The sequence below is a fragment of the Hordeum vulgare genome, chromosome 3H (genome assembly GCF_904849725.1).
Source record: "Hordeum vulgare subsp. vulgare chromosome 3H, MorexV3_pseudomolecules_assembly, whole genome shotgun sequence".
In the NCBI taxonomy this organism is placed as follows: domain Eukaryota; kingdom Viridiplantae; phylum Streptophyta; class Magnoliopsida; order Poales; family Poaceae; genus Hordeum; species Hordeum vulgare.
Genome location: NC_058520.1, coordinates 582,493,963 through 582,516,032, shown reverse-complemented (window position 1 = coordinate 582,516,032; position 22,070 = coordinate 582,493,963). Strand labels below are relative to the sequence as shown.

The 22,070-nt window shown below is 42.0% G+C and overlaps 1 protein-coding gene across 1 annotated transcript; it reads right to left on the bottom strand.

The window, feature by feature from the left end:
- Positions 1 to 9,773: 9,773 nt before the first annotated feature.
- LOC123440771 (protein LURP-one-related 11-like) lies at positions 9,774 to 10,631 on the bottom strand. Its single transcript, XM_045117320.1, has one exon. It carries the CDS (start codon positions 10,573 to 10,575, stop codon positions 9,982 to 9,984), a length of 594 nt encoding a protein of 197 aa, XP_044973255.1. The 5' UTR covers positions 10,576 to 10,631; the 3' UTR covers positions 9,774 to 9,981.
- Between the last annotated feature and the right edge of the window lie 11,439 nt (positions 10,632 to 22,070).

Here is a 22,070-nt window from a genome sequence, read left to right as displayed (position 1 = left end):
CATGTAATTTACTGAGAATCTTTAGAAGGGGGGCTTGCTGACCGTATCAGTTGGGCTTTCTCTGCATGATGTGGGAATTAAAAGAAAAGAAGAAAACAACACCACAGCGAATGACCAGAAAAATAGTAATACCAGTCTACAACGGTAGTGACATCTATAGAGCGCACGTTTATCATCAAAAGACTTGGTGCTTTCCTCTAGAAGACGAATTCCGCGCAAATGAATTTTATGTTAACCATTTCCAATGGAACATGTTCAACCTCCAAACTTCGTCCCTATTGGAAGTTTGAAGCTAGCAGATTTAAAAATGGAGAGGTCATTTAGATAGCAGCCACCTCTGTGGAAATTACAAGGAAATTATGCTTAATCATACGGGTGTCGTGTACAAACATGAATGTATATATTTGGCTGGGTTGAATGAAAACTGCCATATAAGCATGTAAAAACCATTAAAAATACATAATGTGACTTGTGCCTTTTTTCAAATACAACATGTGACTTCTTCCCCCGTGCCAGCGACCCTTTTTTTGCGAAAAGATCAAAGGCTATATATTAAGTAGCACTAGTGCTTACAAAACACTCTTACAAAAACTAAAAATATATGAACCAAACAAGTGGCTTTAAAATAGAGAGGTCCTTTAGATAGCAGCCACTAGCGAAAATTCCAAGAAAATTATCCTTAACCATACGGAGTCATGTTGGTCTTGAGTCAATTGGTCAAATAAGAATGTATTTGGCGGGGTTGAATGAAAACTGCAACATAAGCATGTAAAAAACATTAAAACATATATGTGACTTGTGCCTTTTTCTAACGCAAAATGTAGATTCTCCCCCACGTGCATGTGACCTTTTTTGGGAGAAAATGGCAAAGGTCATATATTAACTAGCAATGCGCTCACAAAACACTTACAAAAACTGAGAAAGTCGAAACAAGCTAGCACATTTAAAATAGAGAGGTCCTTTAAATAGCAACCACAAGCGGAAATTTGAAGGAAAGTATGTTTAGCCATGTGGAGGTCATGTTGGCTCTTGAGTCAATTAGTCAAATAAGAATGTGTTTGAAGGGGTTGAATGGAAACAGTCATATAAGCAAGTAAAATCATTAAAACTACATATATGTGTTATATGTGCCTCATTTGAAATGCAATATGTGGATTCCCTGCACGTGCTTGTGACCTTTTTGTTTTGCGAAAAGGCCAAATCTCATACACTAAGTAGCACATACCCTTACAAAACACCTTACAACAAGTGAGGCTTCCTAGTACAGAAGTTTGTAGCAAGCTGTAACTTTCCCTCGATGAGAATCCAAGGTATCAATATGTGGAGATAAATTTGTTCTGCAATAGGTGTAAAATTCTGCAACAGAAATAAAATGTCAGTTGTGCCCCCCAATAGTTCTAAGAAGGGAGTCAACCTTGCTAGTTGCACAAGATAACTCGATGGTAAAGTGGTCGATAATACTTTTGGTATAGTCGTAATACAATAAATGTGTCGGTAAAAGTTGTTAGGAAGCGATTGTTATGTTAAAAGCTGTTCCGTGTTACTCTTATAAGACAAAAATGCGGAAAGTAATATAGTCATGTAGAAAAAGTATACAATGCATATTTCATGCTCATGCCAGACATATATGATGTGATGACATTATAATAGTACACCCATAAATGTATAGACCGAGACCTTTTCCGTATCTATAGCTAATAATCCTCCTGTGTAGGGGCTCACTCTAGGAGCCCCCTAGCCGTGGGCACTGGCACCTATTCACCATGGGCCTTCACAGGTGGGCTGCCTTTGCCTAGTGAGCATCTCATAACTTAAAACCTGCCTACAAATTTTCTCATATTTTTTTGAATTTTGGTATTTTTATTTTCCTGAAACTCAAAAACGACAAAAAATAGTAAATAAACACTGGACCGTGATTTAATGGGTAGTTCTTAAATCCTGTAAAACATTGCACGGTTGAAGGATAATTTTTTTTTGAAAAGGAGGAAACGAGCCCCCGGCCTCTGCATTAATCGATGCATGCAACCATATTATTAAAAATCCAAAGTAACAAAATAGTTCGAGATAAGCCTGAAGGCTGAAAATAAAATGAATCTGAAACTAAACTAACTCTTAAGAAGTAGCCACATCCGGCGTAACTAATAGCAGACTACAATGCCTATACACCTAGTCTATTACTAGCAAGCCATCCAAACCGGTTGAAGATAACCCGTGCGACCATCTCCCATCGGTTGCACCCAGTAACCATAAGCTCCCTGTTGTCCGCAGGACTGAGTAATGACCACGTACGGATCCAGGACGTTGCTCGGAATATAACCTGCAAAAAATTGTTGAATTTTTTACCATTAAAGATTATGTCGTTTCTGGTATTCCATATAGCCCACAAAAGAGCACATATCCCTATTCTAATAAGTTTAGATACTTTAACGTGCACTCCATTGAGCCACGTTGTAAAAATTGAATTGATACACGTAGGTGGAATCGCATTAAAAGCTATATGGATAGTGCGCCAAAGTAGTTTTGCGAGAGGAGACAGTCCAAGAACAAGTGTCTGATTGTTTCATGTTGATCACAATAACAGCAATTTGATGTACCTCTCCAACTACTCTTAATTAAATTATCTTTGGTTGATACCACACCTTTGTGTAAAAACCACATAAAATTTTAAATCTTTAACGACACTTTAATATCCCAAATATGCAACGATCTAGCTAAGGGTCCTGAATTAACCAGATCTGTGTACATGGACTTAACTGAAAATACCCCATTGACAGTTAAAATCCATCGAACGCTGTCTGAATGATCAGATAGTTGTACCTGCATAAGTCTTCTTACCAGATGCATCCATGCCTTCCAACGTGCTCCTACTAGAGCTCGCCTGAAGTGCATATCTATAGGTATCGATTGTAAGACTGTGGACACATAGTCCTGCTTACGTTGCGTAATATTGTAAAGCATGGGATATTGTAAAGCAAGTGGTGTATCCCCAAGCCAAGTATCTTCCCAAAATCTTGTTGAGGTACCATCCCCTACAATAAATTTCACCCTTTGAAAGAAATTAATCTTTGTCCTCATTAACCCTTTCCAGAAAGGTGAGTCATTGGGTCTAATTGTAGCTTGAGCTAGAGTTCTTGAGGTTAGATACTTATTTCTTAAAATTTGAATCCATATACACTCTGTCTCTGTGGAAATTCTATACAACCATTTGCTAAGCAAGCATTTATTCTTTACTTCTAAATTATCAATTCCCAACCCCCCCCGGTCTTTGGGTCTACAAATCATATCCCAACGTGCTAGTATGTATTTTTCCTTATTCTCATCAGTTTGCCAAAAGAAACGCGATCTATAAAAATCCAGTCTTTTCCGTACCCCTATAGGTATCTCGAAAAAAAGACAAAAGGAACATGGGTAGACTTGTTAAAATAGAGTTTATTAAAACCAACCTACCTCCATATGACATAAGCTTGCCCTTTCAGCAACTTAGTTTCTTTTCAAATCTTTCTTCAATACATTTCCATTCTTTAATTGTTAACCGTCTGTCATGAATAGGGATCCCAAGATAGCTAAAAGGTAGAGAACCCATCTCACAACCAAATAGCTGTCGATAAGCGTCTTGCTCTTCTCTTGCCTTCCCAAAGCATAAGAGTTCACTTTTGTTAAAATTAATTTTCAACCCCGATAGTTGTTCAAACAAACATAAAATTAATTTCATATTCCTCGCTTTCTCCATATCATGTTTCATGAAAATGATTGTATCATCCGCATATTGTAGAATGGACACACCTCCATCTACCAGATGTGGAATGAGACCACCTATTTGTCCTTTCTCTTTGGCTCTTTCAATGAGTGTTGTCAACATATCTGCTACTATATTAAACAATATTGGAGACATTGAATCCCCCTGTCTTAACCCCTTATGTGTTTGAAAGAAATTAGCAATGTCATCATTAACTTTAACTCCGACACTCCCCTTATGAATGAAAGTGTCAACCTGCTGTCTCCACTTTTCATTGAACCCTTTCATGCGTAAGGCTTGTTGAAGAAAGTACCACTTAACTTTATCATAAGCCTTTTCGAAATCCACTTTAAAGGTAACCTCGTCTAGTTTCTTTGTGTGAATTTCATGAAGCGTTTCGTGCAAAACAACAACACCCTCCAAAATGTGTCTCCCAGGCATGACATAAAACCATTGTATATACCTTGAAGATGTATCAACTTGTAAGCGGCCTTTAAACTATCTTGGTACACGTCAATGATTGTTTTCCCGGGTGTAGGTCAAACTTAGCGTCCATGCATTTCTTCTTCCTCCTCTCGCCTGAGCCGTTTTCGAGTACAAGCCTAATTAACAGCTGCCCCGTCACTTTCGATTGGTGGAGCTGTTGCGCGTGTGTCACCATTTGAACATGTCCAAACACGTCATCCAAGGAAATAAAGGGGTTTGAAGACAGATGTCCTTAGATAGTAGTTAAAAGTGAAAATTCCAAGGAAATTTTGTATTCTTAACCTAACAGATGTGACGGTGTCTCTTGATTCAATTGGTAAAATACGAATGTCTTTGATTGAATTTAAGGATAACATTTTTGTAAGCATTGTATTTAAAATAATAATACATATATGTGGTTTGTGTCTCTAATTCAATAGCAGAAATATGGAAATTCTCCTATAAGTACGTATCTGCAATTTTTAATATATATTTCTGTGACTATTCTTCAATATATCATAATACACATCAAAGAATCTTTTTGGGTGTAAGTTAGATTCAGCATGTGTGCATTTCTTCTTCCTCCAAGCCGCCCACGAGCACCCGACTAACCATTGTCCCCCGTCATTTGCAGCTGCCACATCTTGAATCAATTTGTCAAATAAGATTGTCGTTGACTAGGTTGAATGGAATTTCCATATAATTCTGTAAAAAAATGCATGCATATATTTTATGTGCGCCTCCTTTCAAACAAAAATTGATTCTCCCACCTATGTGCGGATTTTTTATTTGCAAAAAATGCAAAGACGGTACATTATATATCACAGACCCTTATGAAACGCCCTTATAGAATTGGAAAATACTATGTAAAACAATCTAACACATTCAAAATACAGAGATCCTTTATATAGGACCCACTAGTGGAAATTACAAGGGAAGTTGTTTAACCATACGGGGGGCTTGCTGGTTCCCGTGTCAATTAGACAAATAAGAATATATTTGACGGGGTTGAATGGAAACTATCATATAAGTAGGCAGGAAACAATAAAATACATATATGAATCCAATCTGGGGTTTATTTTGGAAGTTGAATGCCCCAGCAAAATTACAAAAAATTGGGTGGCGTCTGCTACATGGTCTAATTCCAGCCCGAGAAGTTCTTCCAAACACGAGGACATTGGGACTAACGGGATTTGCCCTTTGCGTAAGCGAGGACCTGATGACATTGTTCACCTTTTATTCAGTTGTGTTCAAGCAAGGGATGTCTGGTTGAAGCTGGGGCTAAGTGAGTTTATTGACGATGCTAGTATGGTTGACAGTTCTGGGTCAGTTGTAGTTGAACGCATTTTAACATCAAACTTCAATCAGATTTCGAGCTACCCTGATTTATGCTTCAAGAAGTAGTGCTTACCGCGTGTTGTTATATCCGGTGAATGCGTCGTCGGGTAACACATGAAGGTGTGGTCCCTCTGGTGAACAAGTGCTCACTCTCTATTCTAGACGTTACTTCAAATTATTCGAAAGCTTCTATGAAGGTGACCAATGATGTAAAGGAGAAATGGGTAAATTAAAACCAGTTGCGGGATGTTTGAAATTAAATGTTGATACCTCTTAACATGCGGAGGATGGCACTGGGGCGGCAGGTGCTGTTCTTCGAGACTCCTCAGGTACCTTCCTGGCTGGACGTTCTCGGTTCATTTCGTATGATGCTTCTACCCAAACTATGGAGGCGATGGCTCTTCGAGATGGTTTACAGCTAGCAAATGAGGTTGGCTGTAATCGCCTTCCAAGAGAGTCTAATTGCATGGGTGTTATAGATGCATTATGTGGAACAAGTTAGATCAAGCAACCCCAATTTATGCATCGTGCATAGAAATTGCTCGAGATATTGGTTTGGTTAATTTTATGCATTGTCATAGGGAAGCTAATGTAGTGGCGCACGAACTAGCTATTTTTTTCACTGAAGGTTGATTGTATTTGACAAGATGATGCCCCTAGCTTTGTTTTGCAGTTCTTGTTGACGTTATAATCATTTTTTGAAGTAATAAAATGCACCATTATGGCTTTTCCTAAAGAACATATATGTGGGTCTCTTTACAACCGCAAAATGTGGACCCCCCCCACATGTGTATGCCTTCTTTTGTTTACGAAAACACTAAAGGCCTTACACCAAGTAGCACAAACCCTTACAAAACATCTTTACGTAAATAAAAAAATACATCCCCGCATGTGTACGACCTTTAGTGTAAGTCAAATTCATGGTGCGTGCATTTCTTCGACCGAACTACACTCAAGCACCAGCCTAATCATTGTTCACAATGATTTGCAGCTGGTGAAGCTATCATGTGTGCCTCATCGCCACGGTATGTCCAAAGTCTGTCATCCAAGGAAATAGATAGATTTGAAGATGAATGTCCATTAGATAACATACGATAGAGAAAATAATCCAAGGAAATCAAGTGTTCTTAACCTAACAAATGTCGTGTTGGCTCTTGATTGAATTGGTCAAATGAAAATGCATTGTACTGGATTTAATGAAAACTTTCATGTATGAATAGATTTCTTTAAATGCATATATCTTGTTTGTGATTCTTTTTAAAAACAATCATGGAAACTCTCCATATGTAAGTACATGCATGCAAACCTTTAATTTATATCCTAAAATCCTGATAGACATGAAATATTTTCCTATGTGGAAGTTAGATTATTTCCTCTTTCTCCTTTTTTGTATTCCACCGAGTTGCTCTGTGCACCACCTTAACCGTTGCACATTCCTCCCTCAACCCCAATCCCGGGTGGCCAAGCCGCCTCCTTGGCCGATATGCCGCCATCCTCCCCCATCCCTATGAGCCTCATCCTTATCCAAAGATTATGGCCAATATACTCGCCATGTACTCGCACCTGCCAACCTCTTTTCTCTCCTCCACTTAGAAAGGACATCCCATCTCAGCCAGATTCTGGCTTGGCCCGGCCAGGGATGCCACAGTCAGTTGTGTCGCCCCCATTTCGTCTTCGAAGCTCCACATGTCCTTTCCTTTTCTCCTAAGAAATTTGATTGATGTCCTGGCAACTTACAAATGTCACACGTGAAGTGCTACAGAATAAATATGTATATGTTCTCCTAAAAAGGAAAATGTGTCAAGCTTCTATACCTGACACATAAAAAATGAAATATATTTATCTTCCCTTTTGAATGTAAGCCGAAAAAGAATGTAGCAAAGTGTCGAACATGCAACTAGGTGAACTAAATGTATGACCATGTAGTAAAGTCAACAATGGTAGTGACATCCATTGACTCGGTATACTAGTTGTTTCCGATGAAGCATGATCAAACTTGAAACTTCGTCCTATTGAAAATGTGAAAGAAGCTAGCAGATTTAAAATAGAGAGGTCCTTTAGATAGCAGCCACTAATGCAAATTCCAAGGAAAATATGCTAAAACACATTGGGTCATGCTGGGTGTTGAGTCAATTGGTCAACTAGTAATGTATTCGACTAGGTTTAATGGAAACTGTCCTATAAGCATGTAAAAACATTCAAATGCATATATGTGGTTTGGGCCTCCAGTTCAGATTAAAACATGGCCAAAATCATTGCTCTCGGTAATGATAAAGTTCTGAAAATGTACTCAATCGATAAGAGAATACTTGTGGTGTTTAGAAGAAATACACAAAAAGTGGCCGACTTTAAATTAACAAAGCCTGAGAAGTGGGTAAAAGAACAAGACATGGTCTTACAAAACAAACCGAAAGAACAAAGATCCGTAAGTTCAAAGTAAAACATGTCCTAGACATCAAACACAATATATAGAAACATGTTTTAGGTAAACAAGGCTTGTGACGATGAGGAGATACGATTCACTCTGTTGATTTAGTGCACAACACAACACTTGCCATCACCCTGTCCTCTGCATTCCCTAGGGACCCCTACAACTGAAGAAAATACAAAAAATATACAGTTAGCTGAATGATTCATAATGACACCCTCAATAACAAATTTCTTAAGGCAATTGACAGTGCACAGGCTAACATCGCAAATGACCTCCATTTGGTGGACCTATGTTGAGGTGAGTGGGGGCCTAGGCCCCACTCAAAATTTGAAACTGCGGCAATATTTGCTTGCTATTTTTGAAAATATGCTTAAATTCATTGACTTTTTAAAGAACATGCCCCCACTCAAAATATTCTCTAGGTCCGCCACTAACCTCCAAGCTATGCTTCTGAGTGGACCTCTAATGTTCATAAGAATGTCAATAGTGTCTCATTAGAATAGGTTAGGTCCCAAGTGCAACCAACGTATTTGTGAATACATCTCGAAATAAATCTCACTGGTGCACGGTTAAAAATAATGTGATTGGCGTTCAGGTTCCGAGCATAACGCACAAAAGCCATCACCGGGGCCATGATGTTTTTACTGGGCGATGGCCAAGAGTAATCACTCCCACCACCTGTCACAACAAGACACGCGTTTTCAGAGGCACAATTGTAGATGAAGCTCACTTGGCCTGGCGGATAGCAAGGCCACGACCAAAGCGCTCATACATATATTTATAAGTGTAGTGACATGGTGCTTCCAACTACCATGAGATTATGTCGGCGCTGTAATTGAGGGTAACTCAAACCAACTCCTCACAAAGTGAATCCTAGATTCATAGCTCTCGGTAATTGAGGTTGCGCAAAACCTCGAAAAGACAAATTTTAGGCTTGGAGGTGGGGTATTTTTCATGAAGGGGTGTTGTACTAAGTCATTTCGCGAACAAAAACGAAGTGTCCTACCCGTTGCTCATCGCAAAATTCGCATCTGAATTAAAAACCGCCTTGACTCTATGGACACCGTTTCAAATCTTAGATCTTCTAGTATCAGCTGAAAAATAGGAAGGACTTTGAAATTTGGTTTAAAGATACTCGCCCATAGCCCCGTGTGATTCTGAGAAAGTTTCCAACAACATTTCGTGAGAAGTTTTATATTCATCTTCTTGAAACTGAACACCTCAAGCCCACCCAGAGGCTTAGGGTGCAAAGGTCTTTCCATCTAACCATAAGGTACTTTCATTTGATCACATCACTTCCGAAAAGAATCTGAAATCGAGATATTGATTGTTGGGTTTCATCCCAACAAGAACTTTTATAATGATGTTGCGACAACCCTTAGGCCCTGTTTGAAACCACAATAGATTATGATAATCTGGATTATGAAGATAGATTATATAATCTGGTTTATAAAAATAATTTAGGTGGACATGTTTGGATGCGAGATTATATAAACTGTAGTCCAGGTTTTACATTGCATAATGACCTGTCTGTCCTCTGTGATTTTTTAAAAGAGGAGGATGGGGTGGCAGGAATGTAATTATCTTGAACTTTACAAGGATAATGAGTCATTAGCAATCTATAATCTGATTTTAGCTGGGTAGAGTAGATTGTGAGTTTTTAATAATCTGTCCATCTAGTTTTTATAATCTACATCATAATTTGTCTTGTTTGAAGACAGAATAATTATAAAAACTGTATTATATAATCTGAGTGATTCCAAACAGGGGGGTGAAAACCCATCCACCAAAAAGAGTCTGCATGTCCTCAATTTGACGAAAAATGTTCCCCAAAAGGTTTCTAAATAGTTTCTCTGTTTCATAATATAAAAGCATTTTCGACTCTATACTAGTATAAAAACACTTTTATATTATGAAAGAGAGGGAGTATTTCTTGTGAGTCTAAACTAGCTAGTACAAAATCGATATATTAGTTAGGAGAACCAGCACCCGTTGCGTGCATCCATCACATTCACATGGAGCGGTTGATGAGGCCATGCACGACGACCAAGCCCAAGACGAGGAGGTGGTCCACCTCCAGCCCCACCGTCAGCGTCAGCACGTCGTCCCCGAGCACCACACCGGCGGCCGTCTGCTTCCGCGCCACCTCCGCCACGACCTCGCCATCCACGCCGCAGACTCGGTACTCCGGCTTGCGCGCACAGCACCCGTCGATCATGTAGCACGTCCCCAGGCCGCCGTGCATCGCCACCGCCAACCCGCCCTTCTCGGCCCGGCGCACGCTGTACCAAGGAGTCGCCTCGCCCCCCTCGCCTCCGTCGTGGGCACATCGGCAGACCTCCCACCTCCTGAACATGCCGAAGCCTTTGCGTCTGATCCTGAGGAGGGCGTTCCCGGCGCAGTCCATGAAGAGCACCTCGCGGCCTCCCCTGCAGCCGTAGTTGTCGACGCGGAAGGCGATGGCGCCGTCGGGGCCGTACACCGCGCAGCCGTTGCCGTTGAACACCAGCGACTTCATCCACACCGTGTATGCGTGCGTGCCCTGTTGAACTCCGGAGGAAGAAGTGGAGCAGGGAGAGGAAGCAAGGGGCTGGATCTTGGCCATCGACGAGGGAGGGATCAGGGATGGAAGAAGAAGATTGCTCTGCTCGGCTGCTGCTGTTGCGATGATTGGGATGGTGGGTGCAGTGGTTGGTTTCATCTATTTATAGATGCTTGAACTACTTTGTTAATGGCAGGCTGTGCGTCACGCGTAAGCATAGAATAGTGCTGCATCAAAGTTGTTTATGCTCCATCTAGTACTACTGTACCGCTCCTAGTCAGCATCCGATTAGCATCACGTTTTGCTAGTGCTTGTATGGTAGATGTTTTAAAATAAATTTTTTTTTTCAGAATACGTATAAGCATGCACTATCATGTACTTCCTCCGTTCCTAAATATAAGACCTTTTAGAGATTATACATTATGGACTACATACAAAGCTAAATGAATGAATCTACACTCTAAAATATGTCTATATACATCCGTATGTAGTTCATAGTGAAATCTCTAAAAGGTCTTATGTTTAGGAACGGAGGGAGTATTATACTTTTTTGGTTTCAAAATGTATATCAACTTTAGTATAACTTTGTACTAGAGTTAATACACGCGGGCCAAAGGCCCTCCACAATTACAATGTCGGACAACCTATACAGAGCTTGGCAGAATTGATGCATGTCTGCTCTAAGAATTCCAGCAGTAGTCCACGACTTACACTCCTCCAAGATCCAATGTTGTAGTATCCTCCCATCGGGTTGGCATTGTCAAAAACGACTGCATTCCGATGCTTTCATAACTCCTTTATAATAAGGCAACATATAGCGAGCAGATCCTTTCTACTCTCTCCGTTTTTAAATATAATTTTTTTTAAAGATTTCACTATAGGGCTACGTATTGAATAAAATGAATAAATCTATACTTTAAAGTATGTCTATCTACATCCGTATGTAGTCCACTTAGTGGAACCTGATAAAAAACTTATATTTAGGAACGGAGGGAGTATGTTGCAGCCCCTCCTCGGCAGAGGTGCACCAATGCAATAGCCGATCTGCCGGTCCAGGAGGTCCGAGTACCTGGACCGCAAGCCTTGGACCTTGTGCGAAATAGATCATGAGAAGGGGCTCGCCACCATCAATTGGTCCATTGTTTCTTGTCCTTGGTCGCATAACAGGCAAGATTCTTGATGAGGTGGTAGACCGCGAGGCGCTAAACGATCGGAGGTCCAACATCTATCCTGCAAAGCCTGTTAGGAGAATGCCTTGCAGGTAAGGGGGGCTCCACGTGAACGATGCTGTCCGATCATGGATCCAATGCAATTCAAATCAATTTCGAAAACCATCAATTCAGTGCATGGGGTTGAAACCTGGATCTTATTAAATTGTAATCCAATGCAATACAGAACATGTGTGGCGATCACATTTAGAAAGAAACCGATGATGGCTCTATTTTGAACACTTGTCAGAAAATAGATTGTTCTGTTTGGTGAGCATAAAGAAAGTAGGCAACGTACACTGAAGGAAGGATAAGTACTTACACCTAATTAAACAGCCGGGCCAGTTTTGGTTTTAGTTTTCTTTTTCGACCTTGGGCTGATAAGCTTCAGTTGTTCTTCCCCTTCTCTGATGTCAGGCTGGCGGCGACCCTCAACTTTGTTTAAAACATCACTTATCCACACATGGCAAAACTGAATAAAAATTAGAGGGCGACATTGTTTTGTCACAATACAGTACTATTACTGGATCAGTGTGATCAGGTCCCAGCACTTTGAACAATTGGGTGTTCAGTAGCGATGACAGAATATGGATATACGTGCCTCCGAGTATAACTGAACAAGCTAGTAGTACCACTAATTATTTAGCCTCCAACTCACAAGGACAAGCACAATTAATGCACTTATTGACTAAAAAATGCAGATGCCTACCAGAAATTGGGAACCTTGTGCAGACCAGCAACGACTCTGTCAATAATTAGTAATGACAATTATTCTGAAATTGGTAGTACTACTAAAATATATCTTCGAGAAGGAAGGGTTCTGAAGATCACTAATTAGTAATGACAATTATTCTGCCGATCGAGCGAGCATAAACCCTGCATACATGTTACCATAGTTTACTCGATTGGGAACCAAATCAGCAAAACTCGTTGACAGACACCTGCAAGTGTGACCAGACCATTCGCTTTTGGTAATGATCAGGATTCAGGAGATGACCGACACCTCCAAGTGCATTTAACTCTGACAGGAAAAAGTCCAAAACAAACATTGAAGGTGTAGGCCAAAGCTAAATCAAATACTAAATTCTCAATCCCTGAAATCAGCACACCAAACTATGTGATCCCGATATATTTTGAACCTTGAAAGGATTTAGCCAGTATTCGCTAAATTGGTTCGGCCCATTAGTGCAGTCTCTCACGCCGGTATGGTTTTTGTTCTTGTTTTTTTTCTTTAGTTTTTTTTCCTTCTATATTTTGGTTTTTGATTGGTGTTATCTGGTTCTTCTTTCTTCGTTATACTTTCGGTTTATTGTGTTTCTTTTTTGATTTTCTTCATATTGTTTTCCTTCATCATATTGTTTAATTTTTTGTATTCTTCATATAGTTTTCCTTCTATATTGTTTCTTTAATATTTGTTTTCATCCGTGAGAGTAGCAGGTTATTTCGGTCGGGATTTAAGTATTTCCAGTGTGCCAAATAGGTCTAGGTTTTAGAGTGTCAATTTCTGGAATTCAGAATTTAGGGTTTAATTTAGATTTCGTCTACAACTTCAAGGTTTGTTTTGGACTTTTTTCACCTCTACAAGAATGGAACCAAAAAAAGTTATTTGCGCGTTTATGCTACGAGTCGTATGCATGCGTGGAGCAGGCTGACCTTTTAAATCTTTTAGAATACTCACCACGCGCGTGCATACATACATATATTACACTGTATTGCATCATGGATCTTTTTTTCTTTTTTTGAGAGAGAAAAAGGATCAGGCAAAGTATACAGTTCGGATCTGATCCCAATTAGACCCACTTAAACATTTTTTGCTTCAAACATCTGTTGAATTATAGATGCTTTTTAACCCATATAAGATAATAATTTCTGATTAATCTCTAAGAAGCACGTAGCTGCATGACAAATAGTGGAAAGTTCATAACAAACCTTTAATAAAGAAAGAGTTGGGCTCCTTTTATAAAGACTGTTCTACCACATGTCATTAAAAGCTTAAGAACAAGAGTTGTACATGTGTGCTCCGCCTTCGCCGCATGCTTCATGTTTCGCGAATGAGTCGAGCCAAAGTGCCGGACGTTGGACCTCCCAGTTAGGAGGTTAGGTCTGTGGAATCATGTCCTCTGAGATCCTGCATTGTTTTTTTTCGGGGTGTGACTACTCCCAATTCGTCCTTGATACCATTGTGGCCTTATCTTGGACGACCGGACGGTATAATCGCATCAACTTCTATTGACTCATTCATGTGCTAGTTGGGTCTGTTGTGTTCATAAATGTTTCGAATCTATGTTCTAACCAGCCTCACATGTTTATGTGTCAGAATAAGCATCATACCGTGCTTGCCTACCTCATGATTCGGTTAGGGGCTAAATCAATCACTGAAGTACTAATATTTCGAACAACATCAACAAATTCCATTTTTTCCGCGGGGACCCCAACAAATCATTGGTTAAAGATAAATCGCTTGGACCGTACCCGGACCCTAAGAATTAGTACCACTTGGTCCAGAGAGTCCCTTATCATGCTCTAATTCATTCCTGTTTCCTTATTTGACCAAAATGTTTTTGAATCAAATAATAGTCCTAATTTGTCCAGGCTACTGCATTTCCTGAGCTAGAATCAACCCCCCCCCCCCCCCCGCACCTCACCGCACCCGTTTTATTGTTCTTGTTATCAATTATGATGTAATTTTTATTTAGACAGGAAATTGGCCATAATGTTTCTGCTCCCTGTCTAGTAAACAAGCACATTTTGTAGGACACTTGAAAAAAACCAGTGCAAAACTACTTGACCCACATTTCCGAGCAACAACGTGCTCGTTAACTATCATACGACCAGATGTGTGTCAATGATGAGTTCTTTAGGGACAACACATATACAAGGGTTAATTCGACTAAACTATATTCAAGCACATGGCTAACCTGCAGGGATCAGAATCAGATACTCTAGGAGCTCCGTCCCTCACTTTGTTTGTCTTTTGTAAAGTGATGATACTACACAAGTACATACATTGATTGTACAGTCTGTACACGTGTATCTTGCCGATCGAGCATCTATAATTATATGGTGTTCTTTCATTTGCACGTTCTTCTTGAGGTGAGAATCTGTTCAAACGTAAGCGGTGCTGCATTCGATATGCAACAGTTGAGACTTCTCAAAGATTGGAAAGTGCGTCGAATGAACGGTGAGACTGCTGACTTGCTCCGCATCTTGTTCAGGAGGTCAGCTGCTCGACACTTCAGTATATTATTTTTTCAACCTAAGTCCAAAAGAAGAATAGATTAAGCAATTCTTCTTTTTTACATGTAATTTATACATAAACAGCTTTACATGGCACGTAGGACTATATCGAAATTGAAGTTCTAATTATTTTTATGCTAAAACTAGTTGGGACCTGCCTTCAGGGCGACAAGGGCGGAACCCTAAATCGAATGTCGTCAGCCCCCCGCCGCCCCTACTCCCCATCACCATCGCCGGATGAGGTCACCGGACTAAGTCCATGCATGCGGCGGACAGCGGCGGCGGGGCTTCCCCCCATTCTGTGCTGGTTTCCTTCCTTGGAGGGAGGCTTGCTCCCCTCCCCGGAGCGATGTGGCAGCCATGGCGCCTGAGGGTTGCACGGGCTTCATCTCCATCGTATGGCGGCTGTGGTGATGCCGTCGTCAGCCCCCTGGGTTGCGGCCCGCGGCTCCCGTCGACGAGCCTGGATTGGAGCTCCCATGGCCCCTGCCTGCCTCTAACGGATATGAGCGCGCCAACAACCTGGCTCCGGGGCTCCGCTCGGGTTCCTTCCTGATGTGGCGGTGCGGGGTGGCGGCCCACTCCTGGCGGGTGTCGGCATGTGCTAGCTGCGGACTCGGCCTGATTAAAGGGGTGGTCCTAGTGTTCCTCATGTGACAAGAAGAAGATCTACCTGACACCTGTCCTCCTTGATCTAGCTGGAGTATCGGGTTCCGGAAGGCTCCGCCGGCAAACTCCCATGGTTGTGTTATGCCTGGAGATTGTTGGTTCTGGTTCTCCATTAAGGAGGGAGCGGTGCAAAGCTCTGCTATCTGTTGCCATCATGGGATATGTAGTTTCATGGTGAAGTCGAAGACGGAGGATGTCATGACATCCGAGATCAGAGGACAAGTAATGATGATTGGAGTGTTTGTGGCGATGAGAAACTTGCTTGGAGTTTTCGGTTTCGTAGTAGAGGTATGTAAGTGTGGGCGACTACACAGGTGAAGTCCAAAGTCTTACCTTTCGGGATGAAAATACAAGGTTTGCCATTAATTGGTTAAAGGCATTGTTTCGAGTGCGGAGATTATCTTCAGGGTGAAAACCCAAGATCTACGATTGGAAGACGATGGCATTTGTGCATTGTTTTCTTCTTTGAGACGTTGCTTTTGGAAAACATGGAATTCAAGTGTTGTTTCGGTGGTGGTTGTACTATTGCTGCAAGGACCGGAACTCTGTAGCGGGGCTTCTTTTTTTTAGCTTCTTATTCTTCTTTGGTTGTGTGCATCCATAATATCATTAGGGTATTGTGTTGTGGCCAGGTGTAATTGATATCTTCGCGATATTAATATATATCCTTTATAAAAAAATCATACTTGCATGAAAGTTTTCCTGAAACTGAAAGAAATACATTCGTATTGACAAAACTGACTCAAAAGCCAATACGCCCTCCTTTTAGTTAAGGGCAATTTGCTTGGAATTTTCTCTACCGTGGTAGACTTGTGCTAGCACTATTCTGATCCAAATACGTATCTAAATATACTACTAAACGGTGTATAAATATACTACTAAACGGTGTTAAAACCAGTGTATAAATATACTACTTCACTAACTTTGATGCACATACGTATCTAAATACCTAGTCAAGTAGCGAATATGTTGACCGATAGAGAGTCGGTATATATTTTTCAAGCTGCTCTGGTGTGATCATATCGAGCCTGAACGGTCAGGAGAATTTAGAACGATGGGGTTCGGCATGTAAAAAAACCATCAGAGAAAACCCGACGATGTGGCATATGCCACCTGGACCGTACAATTGAGACTTATCGGTCAAAACACTTGTAAAAAATTTAAGCAGGGTAAATTATAAGAACACATTTGTTAAATGGGGTAAAACGAATGAAAATCTGCTAAATGAGGTAATTAGTGTAAAAAATGTTAAAACAGGGAGTAAAAACCGGAATTCACAATTAGAGACAACGTGGCATATATACACGTCTAGCTAGCTGCTAGCAACGAGCTCGTTAACTATCTTACGTCCAGATGTAAACGATGAGTTCTCTAGGGACAACATATAAAAGGGTTAATTCGACTAAACTATGTTCAAGCACATAGCTACCCTGCAGGGATCAGAATCAGATACTCTCGAGCTCCGTCCCTCCCTTTGTTTGTCTTTTATAAAGTGATGATGCTACACAAGTACATACATTGATTGTACACTCTGTACATGTGTATCTTGCCGATCGAGCATCTATAATTATATGGTGCTCTTTCATTTGCACGTTCTTCTTGAGGTGAGAATATGTTCAACCGTGAGCGGTGCTGCATTCGATACGCAACAGTTGAGACTTCTCAAAGATTGGAAACTGCGTCGAATAAACGGTGGGGCTGCTGACTTGCTCCACATCTTGTTCAGGAGGTCAGCTGCTCTACACTTCAGTATATTCTTTTTTCAACCTAAGTCCAAATGAAAAACAGATTAACAATTCTTCTTCTTTACATGTAAGTTATATATAAGCTTGACGCCCTTTTTAGAGAATATAAACAGCATTACACGGCACGTAGGACTATATCAAAATTGAGGTTCTAATTATCTTCATGCTAAAACTAGTTGGGACCTGCCTTCAGGGCGACATGGGCGGAACCCTAGATCGAGTGCCGACAGATCCCCCACCCGCCCCTACTCCCCCTCGGCGTTGCCGGATGAGGCCGCATGACTAAGTCCATGCGGCTGATGGCGGCGGGGCTTCCCCCCGTTCTGTGCTGGTTCCTTGGTTGGAAGGAGGCTCGCTCCCCTCCCGTGGAGTGACATGGCGGCCATGGCGCTTGGAGGTTGCAGGGGCTTCATCTTCATCCGGTGGCAGCCGTGGTGATGCCGTCGTAGCCCCCTTGGGTTGTGGTCCGTGGCTCCCGTCAACGAGACGGGATTGGAGCTCCCGTGACCCCTGCCTGCCTCTGGCGGATCTGAGCGTACCGACAGCCTGGCTCCGGGGTTCCGCTCGGGTTCCTTCCCGGCGTGGCGTTGTGGGGTGGCAGTCCACTCCCTACGGGCTCGACTTGGTTAAAAGGGGCAGTCCTAGGGTTCCTCATGTGACAAGAAGAAGATCTAAGTGACTCATGTCCTCCTTGATCTGGCCGGAGTATAGGGTTTGGGAAGGCTCCGCCAGCAAACCCCCATGGAAGTGTTATGCCTGGAGATTGTTGGATCGGATGGGATTCGGTAGTGCCCATTGGTTCTCCGTTAAGGAGGGAGCGGCGCGAAGCTCTGCTATCTGTTGCCATCATGGGATATGTAGCTCCATGATGAAGTCAGAGGAGGAGAATGGTGATTGGAGTCTTTGTGGCGATGAGAAACTTTCTTGTAGTTTTTGGTTTCCTAGCAGCGATATGTAAGTGTCGGCGACATCATAGGTGAAGTTCAAAGTTTTACCTTTCAGGGTAAAAATTCAAGGTCTGACCTTAATTGGTTGTGTTTGGGAATGGACTTGTTGAAGGCATTGTTTCGAGAGCGGGGATTATCTTAAGGGTGAAAACCCAAGATCTACGATCTGGAGACGACGACACGTGTGCACTGTTTTCTTCTTTGAGGCGTCTCTTTTTGAAAACTTGGAATTCAGGTGTTGTTTCGGTGGTGGTTATACTATTGCTGCAAGGGCCGGAACTCTGTAGCGGGGCTTCTTTTTTTTAGCTTCTCATTCTTCTTTGGCTGTGTGCATCCATAATATCATTAGGGTATTGTGTTGTGGTCAGGTGTAATTGATATCTTCGCGATATGATTATATTCCCTTTATCGAAAAAAAAAAATCATGCTTGCGTGACAGTTTTCCTAAAACCGGATCAAATACAATCTTATTGACAAAACTGACTCAAGAGCCAATACGCCCTCCTTATAGTTAAGGGCAATTTCCTTTTTAATTTTCTCTACTGAGTGCTAGCTGAAGGACCACAATGCGAACGAATTTTGTGTTTTAGTTGAGCATGTTTCATCCTAAACTGTTAACAAGAAAATAATTTGCACGAAATTCGTACTATGCAGGCAAGCATTGAGTTTGTTCGAAACTCAATGCTTTTTTATGATAAACGTGTGCTCTCCATGGACGTCACTACCGTGGTAGACTTGTGCTAGCACGATTCTGATCCAATCGCTGACGTGTCATTTTCTGTTTATTATTTCCATATCTTGCAGAGAAAGCGCATCGATTCGGTCAGCAAGCTCACCTTCTCAAGATCCCCCTCTCTATCTCCAAATGATTAATTGTGTGATTGACAAATAAAAATGATGTGCAGAAGTCTCCCGTCCAAATGATATAGTTTATGCTCCATTATTAGCAGAGTCGCTGGTCTGCACAAAGGCTCCCGATTTCGTGGCATGCCCTTGCTTTGTTTAACACTGCATCTCCGGCCATCTTTGTTTGGTTTCCTAGCTTGTGAGTTGGGCTAATCAACCAATAAATAAATCAATACCATGCATGCGTGTCATCCATATCCAATTTAATTAGGTCACCATCACAAACTGTTGTTAGCACGCAGGAAATGAACTCTGCGCACTAATCTAGCTAGTTAATTAGATGATGGAAAACTATGAATGGAGCTTATTTTTCGGTTAGTCTGTCAGTTGTCATGTGTGGATAACTGTTGTTGTAAAACAATTAGTTCATGATGTGGGTCGCGGGCCTAGCTAGCTTTTTTTAAACTAGCGACTTAATTATGTGCAATGCAACAAGGAGTACCTATCATAGTTTCGTTGTGCGTACGTGCCGGTTCTCGGCGTGGTTGCGGTGTCTTCTGCATGATGGTGAGGCGGAGCAGCTTGGACAAGAGGCGGCGTTGCCGACGGCATGCCTGTTGCAGCGTGATGGCGGGAGCTTTACCGCGGGGGGGGGGGGGGGGGGCTGGTATGCTCCTGCTATTGCGTTCGGTCAGCTACCGTCGTTGACGGTGGAGGTTGAGCCCTCCCGCATGCCGACGATGATGTTGCTCCTTGTCCCAACTCCTCTTCATTGTTGTGTAGGCTTTTCCTTACGGTGTCGTGGTGAGACGGCGCATGGCCTCAAGACCGTGTTGGTGCAGGGTGTCGGGTGGTTTGCTGGCAAGCTCCGGAGAGCCCGAGGTGCAGGTTGGAATGGGGAAAACCCATGTCGGCCCGGCTGACACTGACGCGGTGACGCCCTTGGGTGTCGTCGAACCTTCCTAGAGGGCGTCGGGGCTACCCTTCCTCGTGCCTCGTCGCGTATCGGGGGAAACCCTTGGCAACAGCGTCGTCATTGCCGCATTCCTTCTTAGAGGTGCTGATGGGTACCGACGCTTCGGAGTCCTGGAGCTTGGTGGAAGACTCTTGGTGGTCGCAGCGGTCGGGGGTCTCTTGTGTTTATGTCAATCCGCTGGTGTCGGCATTTGTTTTTTTTTTGTATTTTCTTTTCCATTTCTTTTGGACGTGACTGTGTTGTTTCCGCCCCAGCACCTATCATCGAATGTTCTGTTGATTGCTTTGTAATACAAAGCGGGGGAAACCCTTTTTTCGTCAAATGCAATGTATCGTCACATACATGGGACTGTGTATTTATCCCGTAACTGAAAAAACACGTTTAAGCAGCCACTTTCATCAATGGCCATCAGACCTTCATCCAACAGCTGAAAACAGATTGAGCACTGTTCATCTTGAACCTCTACCTTCTTCTTCCTCACGCAGCCATTGGCCAACCCAGGCCTAGCCGCCTGCCTCCCTCTCCCCTCCTCGACCTTCTGGAAATGTCATGTGGGTCCCTCTATGCCCCGCCGCACTAGTGAACAACTCTCATGATCCCATGCACTCCCACCCCATCTCTAAGATAGATCATGAGGCATTGGCTTTCCTCTGATTAATATACATAATGAGGCTATGTCTTTCCCTAAGATAGATAACGCGGCTGATACTTCTTCGATGAGGTCGGAGCTCCACATCTCGTGCGCTTGGAAAGAAGAAAAAAGTGACTGATGTAACAAAAAAAGTTGAGGTACTAAGAAATAGCAAAAACATACATAGAAATATTAGGCAGTATTTCTGAAAGTTTCGTTACCCTGTGTTGCTATGTGGTATTGCCATGTCATGCTAAAAGGTTTTAGCCCAAACAAACAACGCACTAATTAAACGTGGCGGCAACTCCACGCTCACTACTGTAGTGCTAGATGGAGCATAAACAAATTTGGTGTAGCACTATTCTATCCTAACAAGTGACTTGTCATTTTCTGTTTATTATTTCCATATCTTGCAGAGAAAGCGCATCGATTCGGTCAGCAAGCTCACCTTCTCAAGATCCCCTCTCTCTCTCTCTATCTCCAAATGATTAATTGTGTTATGGATAAATAAAAATGATCTTCAGAAGTCTCCCGTCCAAATGATATAGTTTATGCTCCATTATTAGCAGAGTCGCTGATCTGCACAAGGCTCCCGATTTTGTGGCATGCCCTTGCTTTGTTTAACAGTGCATCTCCGGCCACCTTTGTTTCGTTGCTCTAAGCTTGTGATTTGGGCTAATTAACCAATAAATATATCTCTACCATGCATGTGTGTCATCCATATCCATTTTAATTAGGTCAGCATCACAAACTGTCGTTAGCACACAGGAAATGAACTCTCCGCACTAATCTAGCTAGTTAGATCATGGAAAACTAAGAATGAATCTTATTTTGCAGTTACTCTGTCAATTGCCATGTGTGGATAACTGTTGTTGTAAAACAATTAGTTCATGATGTGGGTCCTAGCTGAGTGGAGTGACATAAGAGAAAACGAAAGGGAACAAACACAAGAACGGGAAGTAGATCGATCTTTTGCTAAACATAGCTAGTTTTTCTTGGCTAGCAACTTAATTAGGTGCAGTTGCATTGCAACAAGGAGTACCTATCATTGGTTCGTTGTGCCGTGCGTATGTACGTGTCAGGGCCTGCTTTATAGAATAGATTCTTACCAAATAGAAGAATCCATAGGACGCTTTCGTCACCGATGTTCAGATCCAAGTAATCCCACATGCTACACATTGCAGCTTGGATATTGGATCTATGTTTCACACACATGCGTTACAACGGAGGAAAGCGAGACGGTTCATGTGTTGTACGTTTCAGAGCTAGAGTGTTCAGTGCCAAGTTGCATGTATCGAT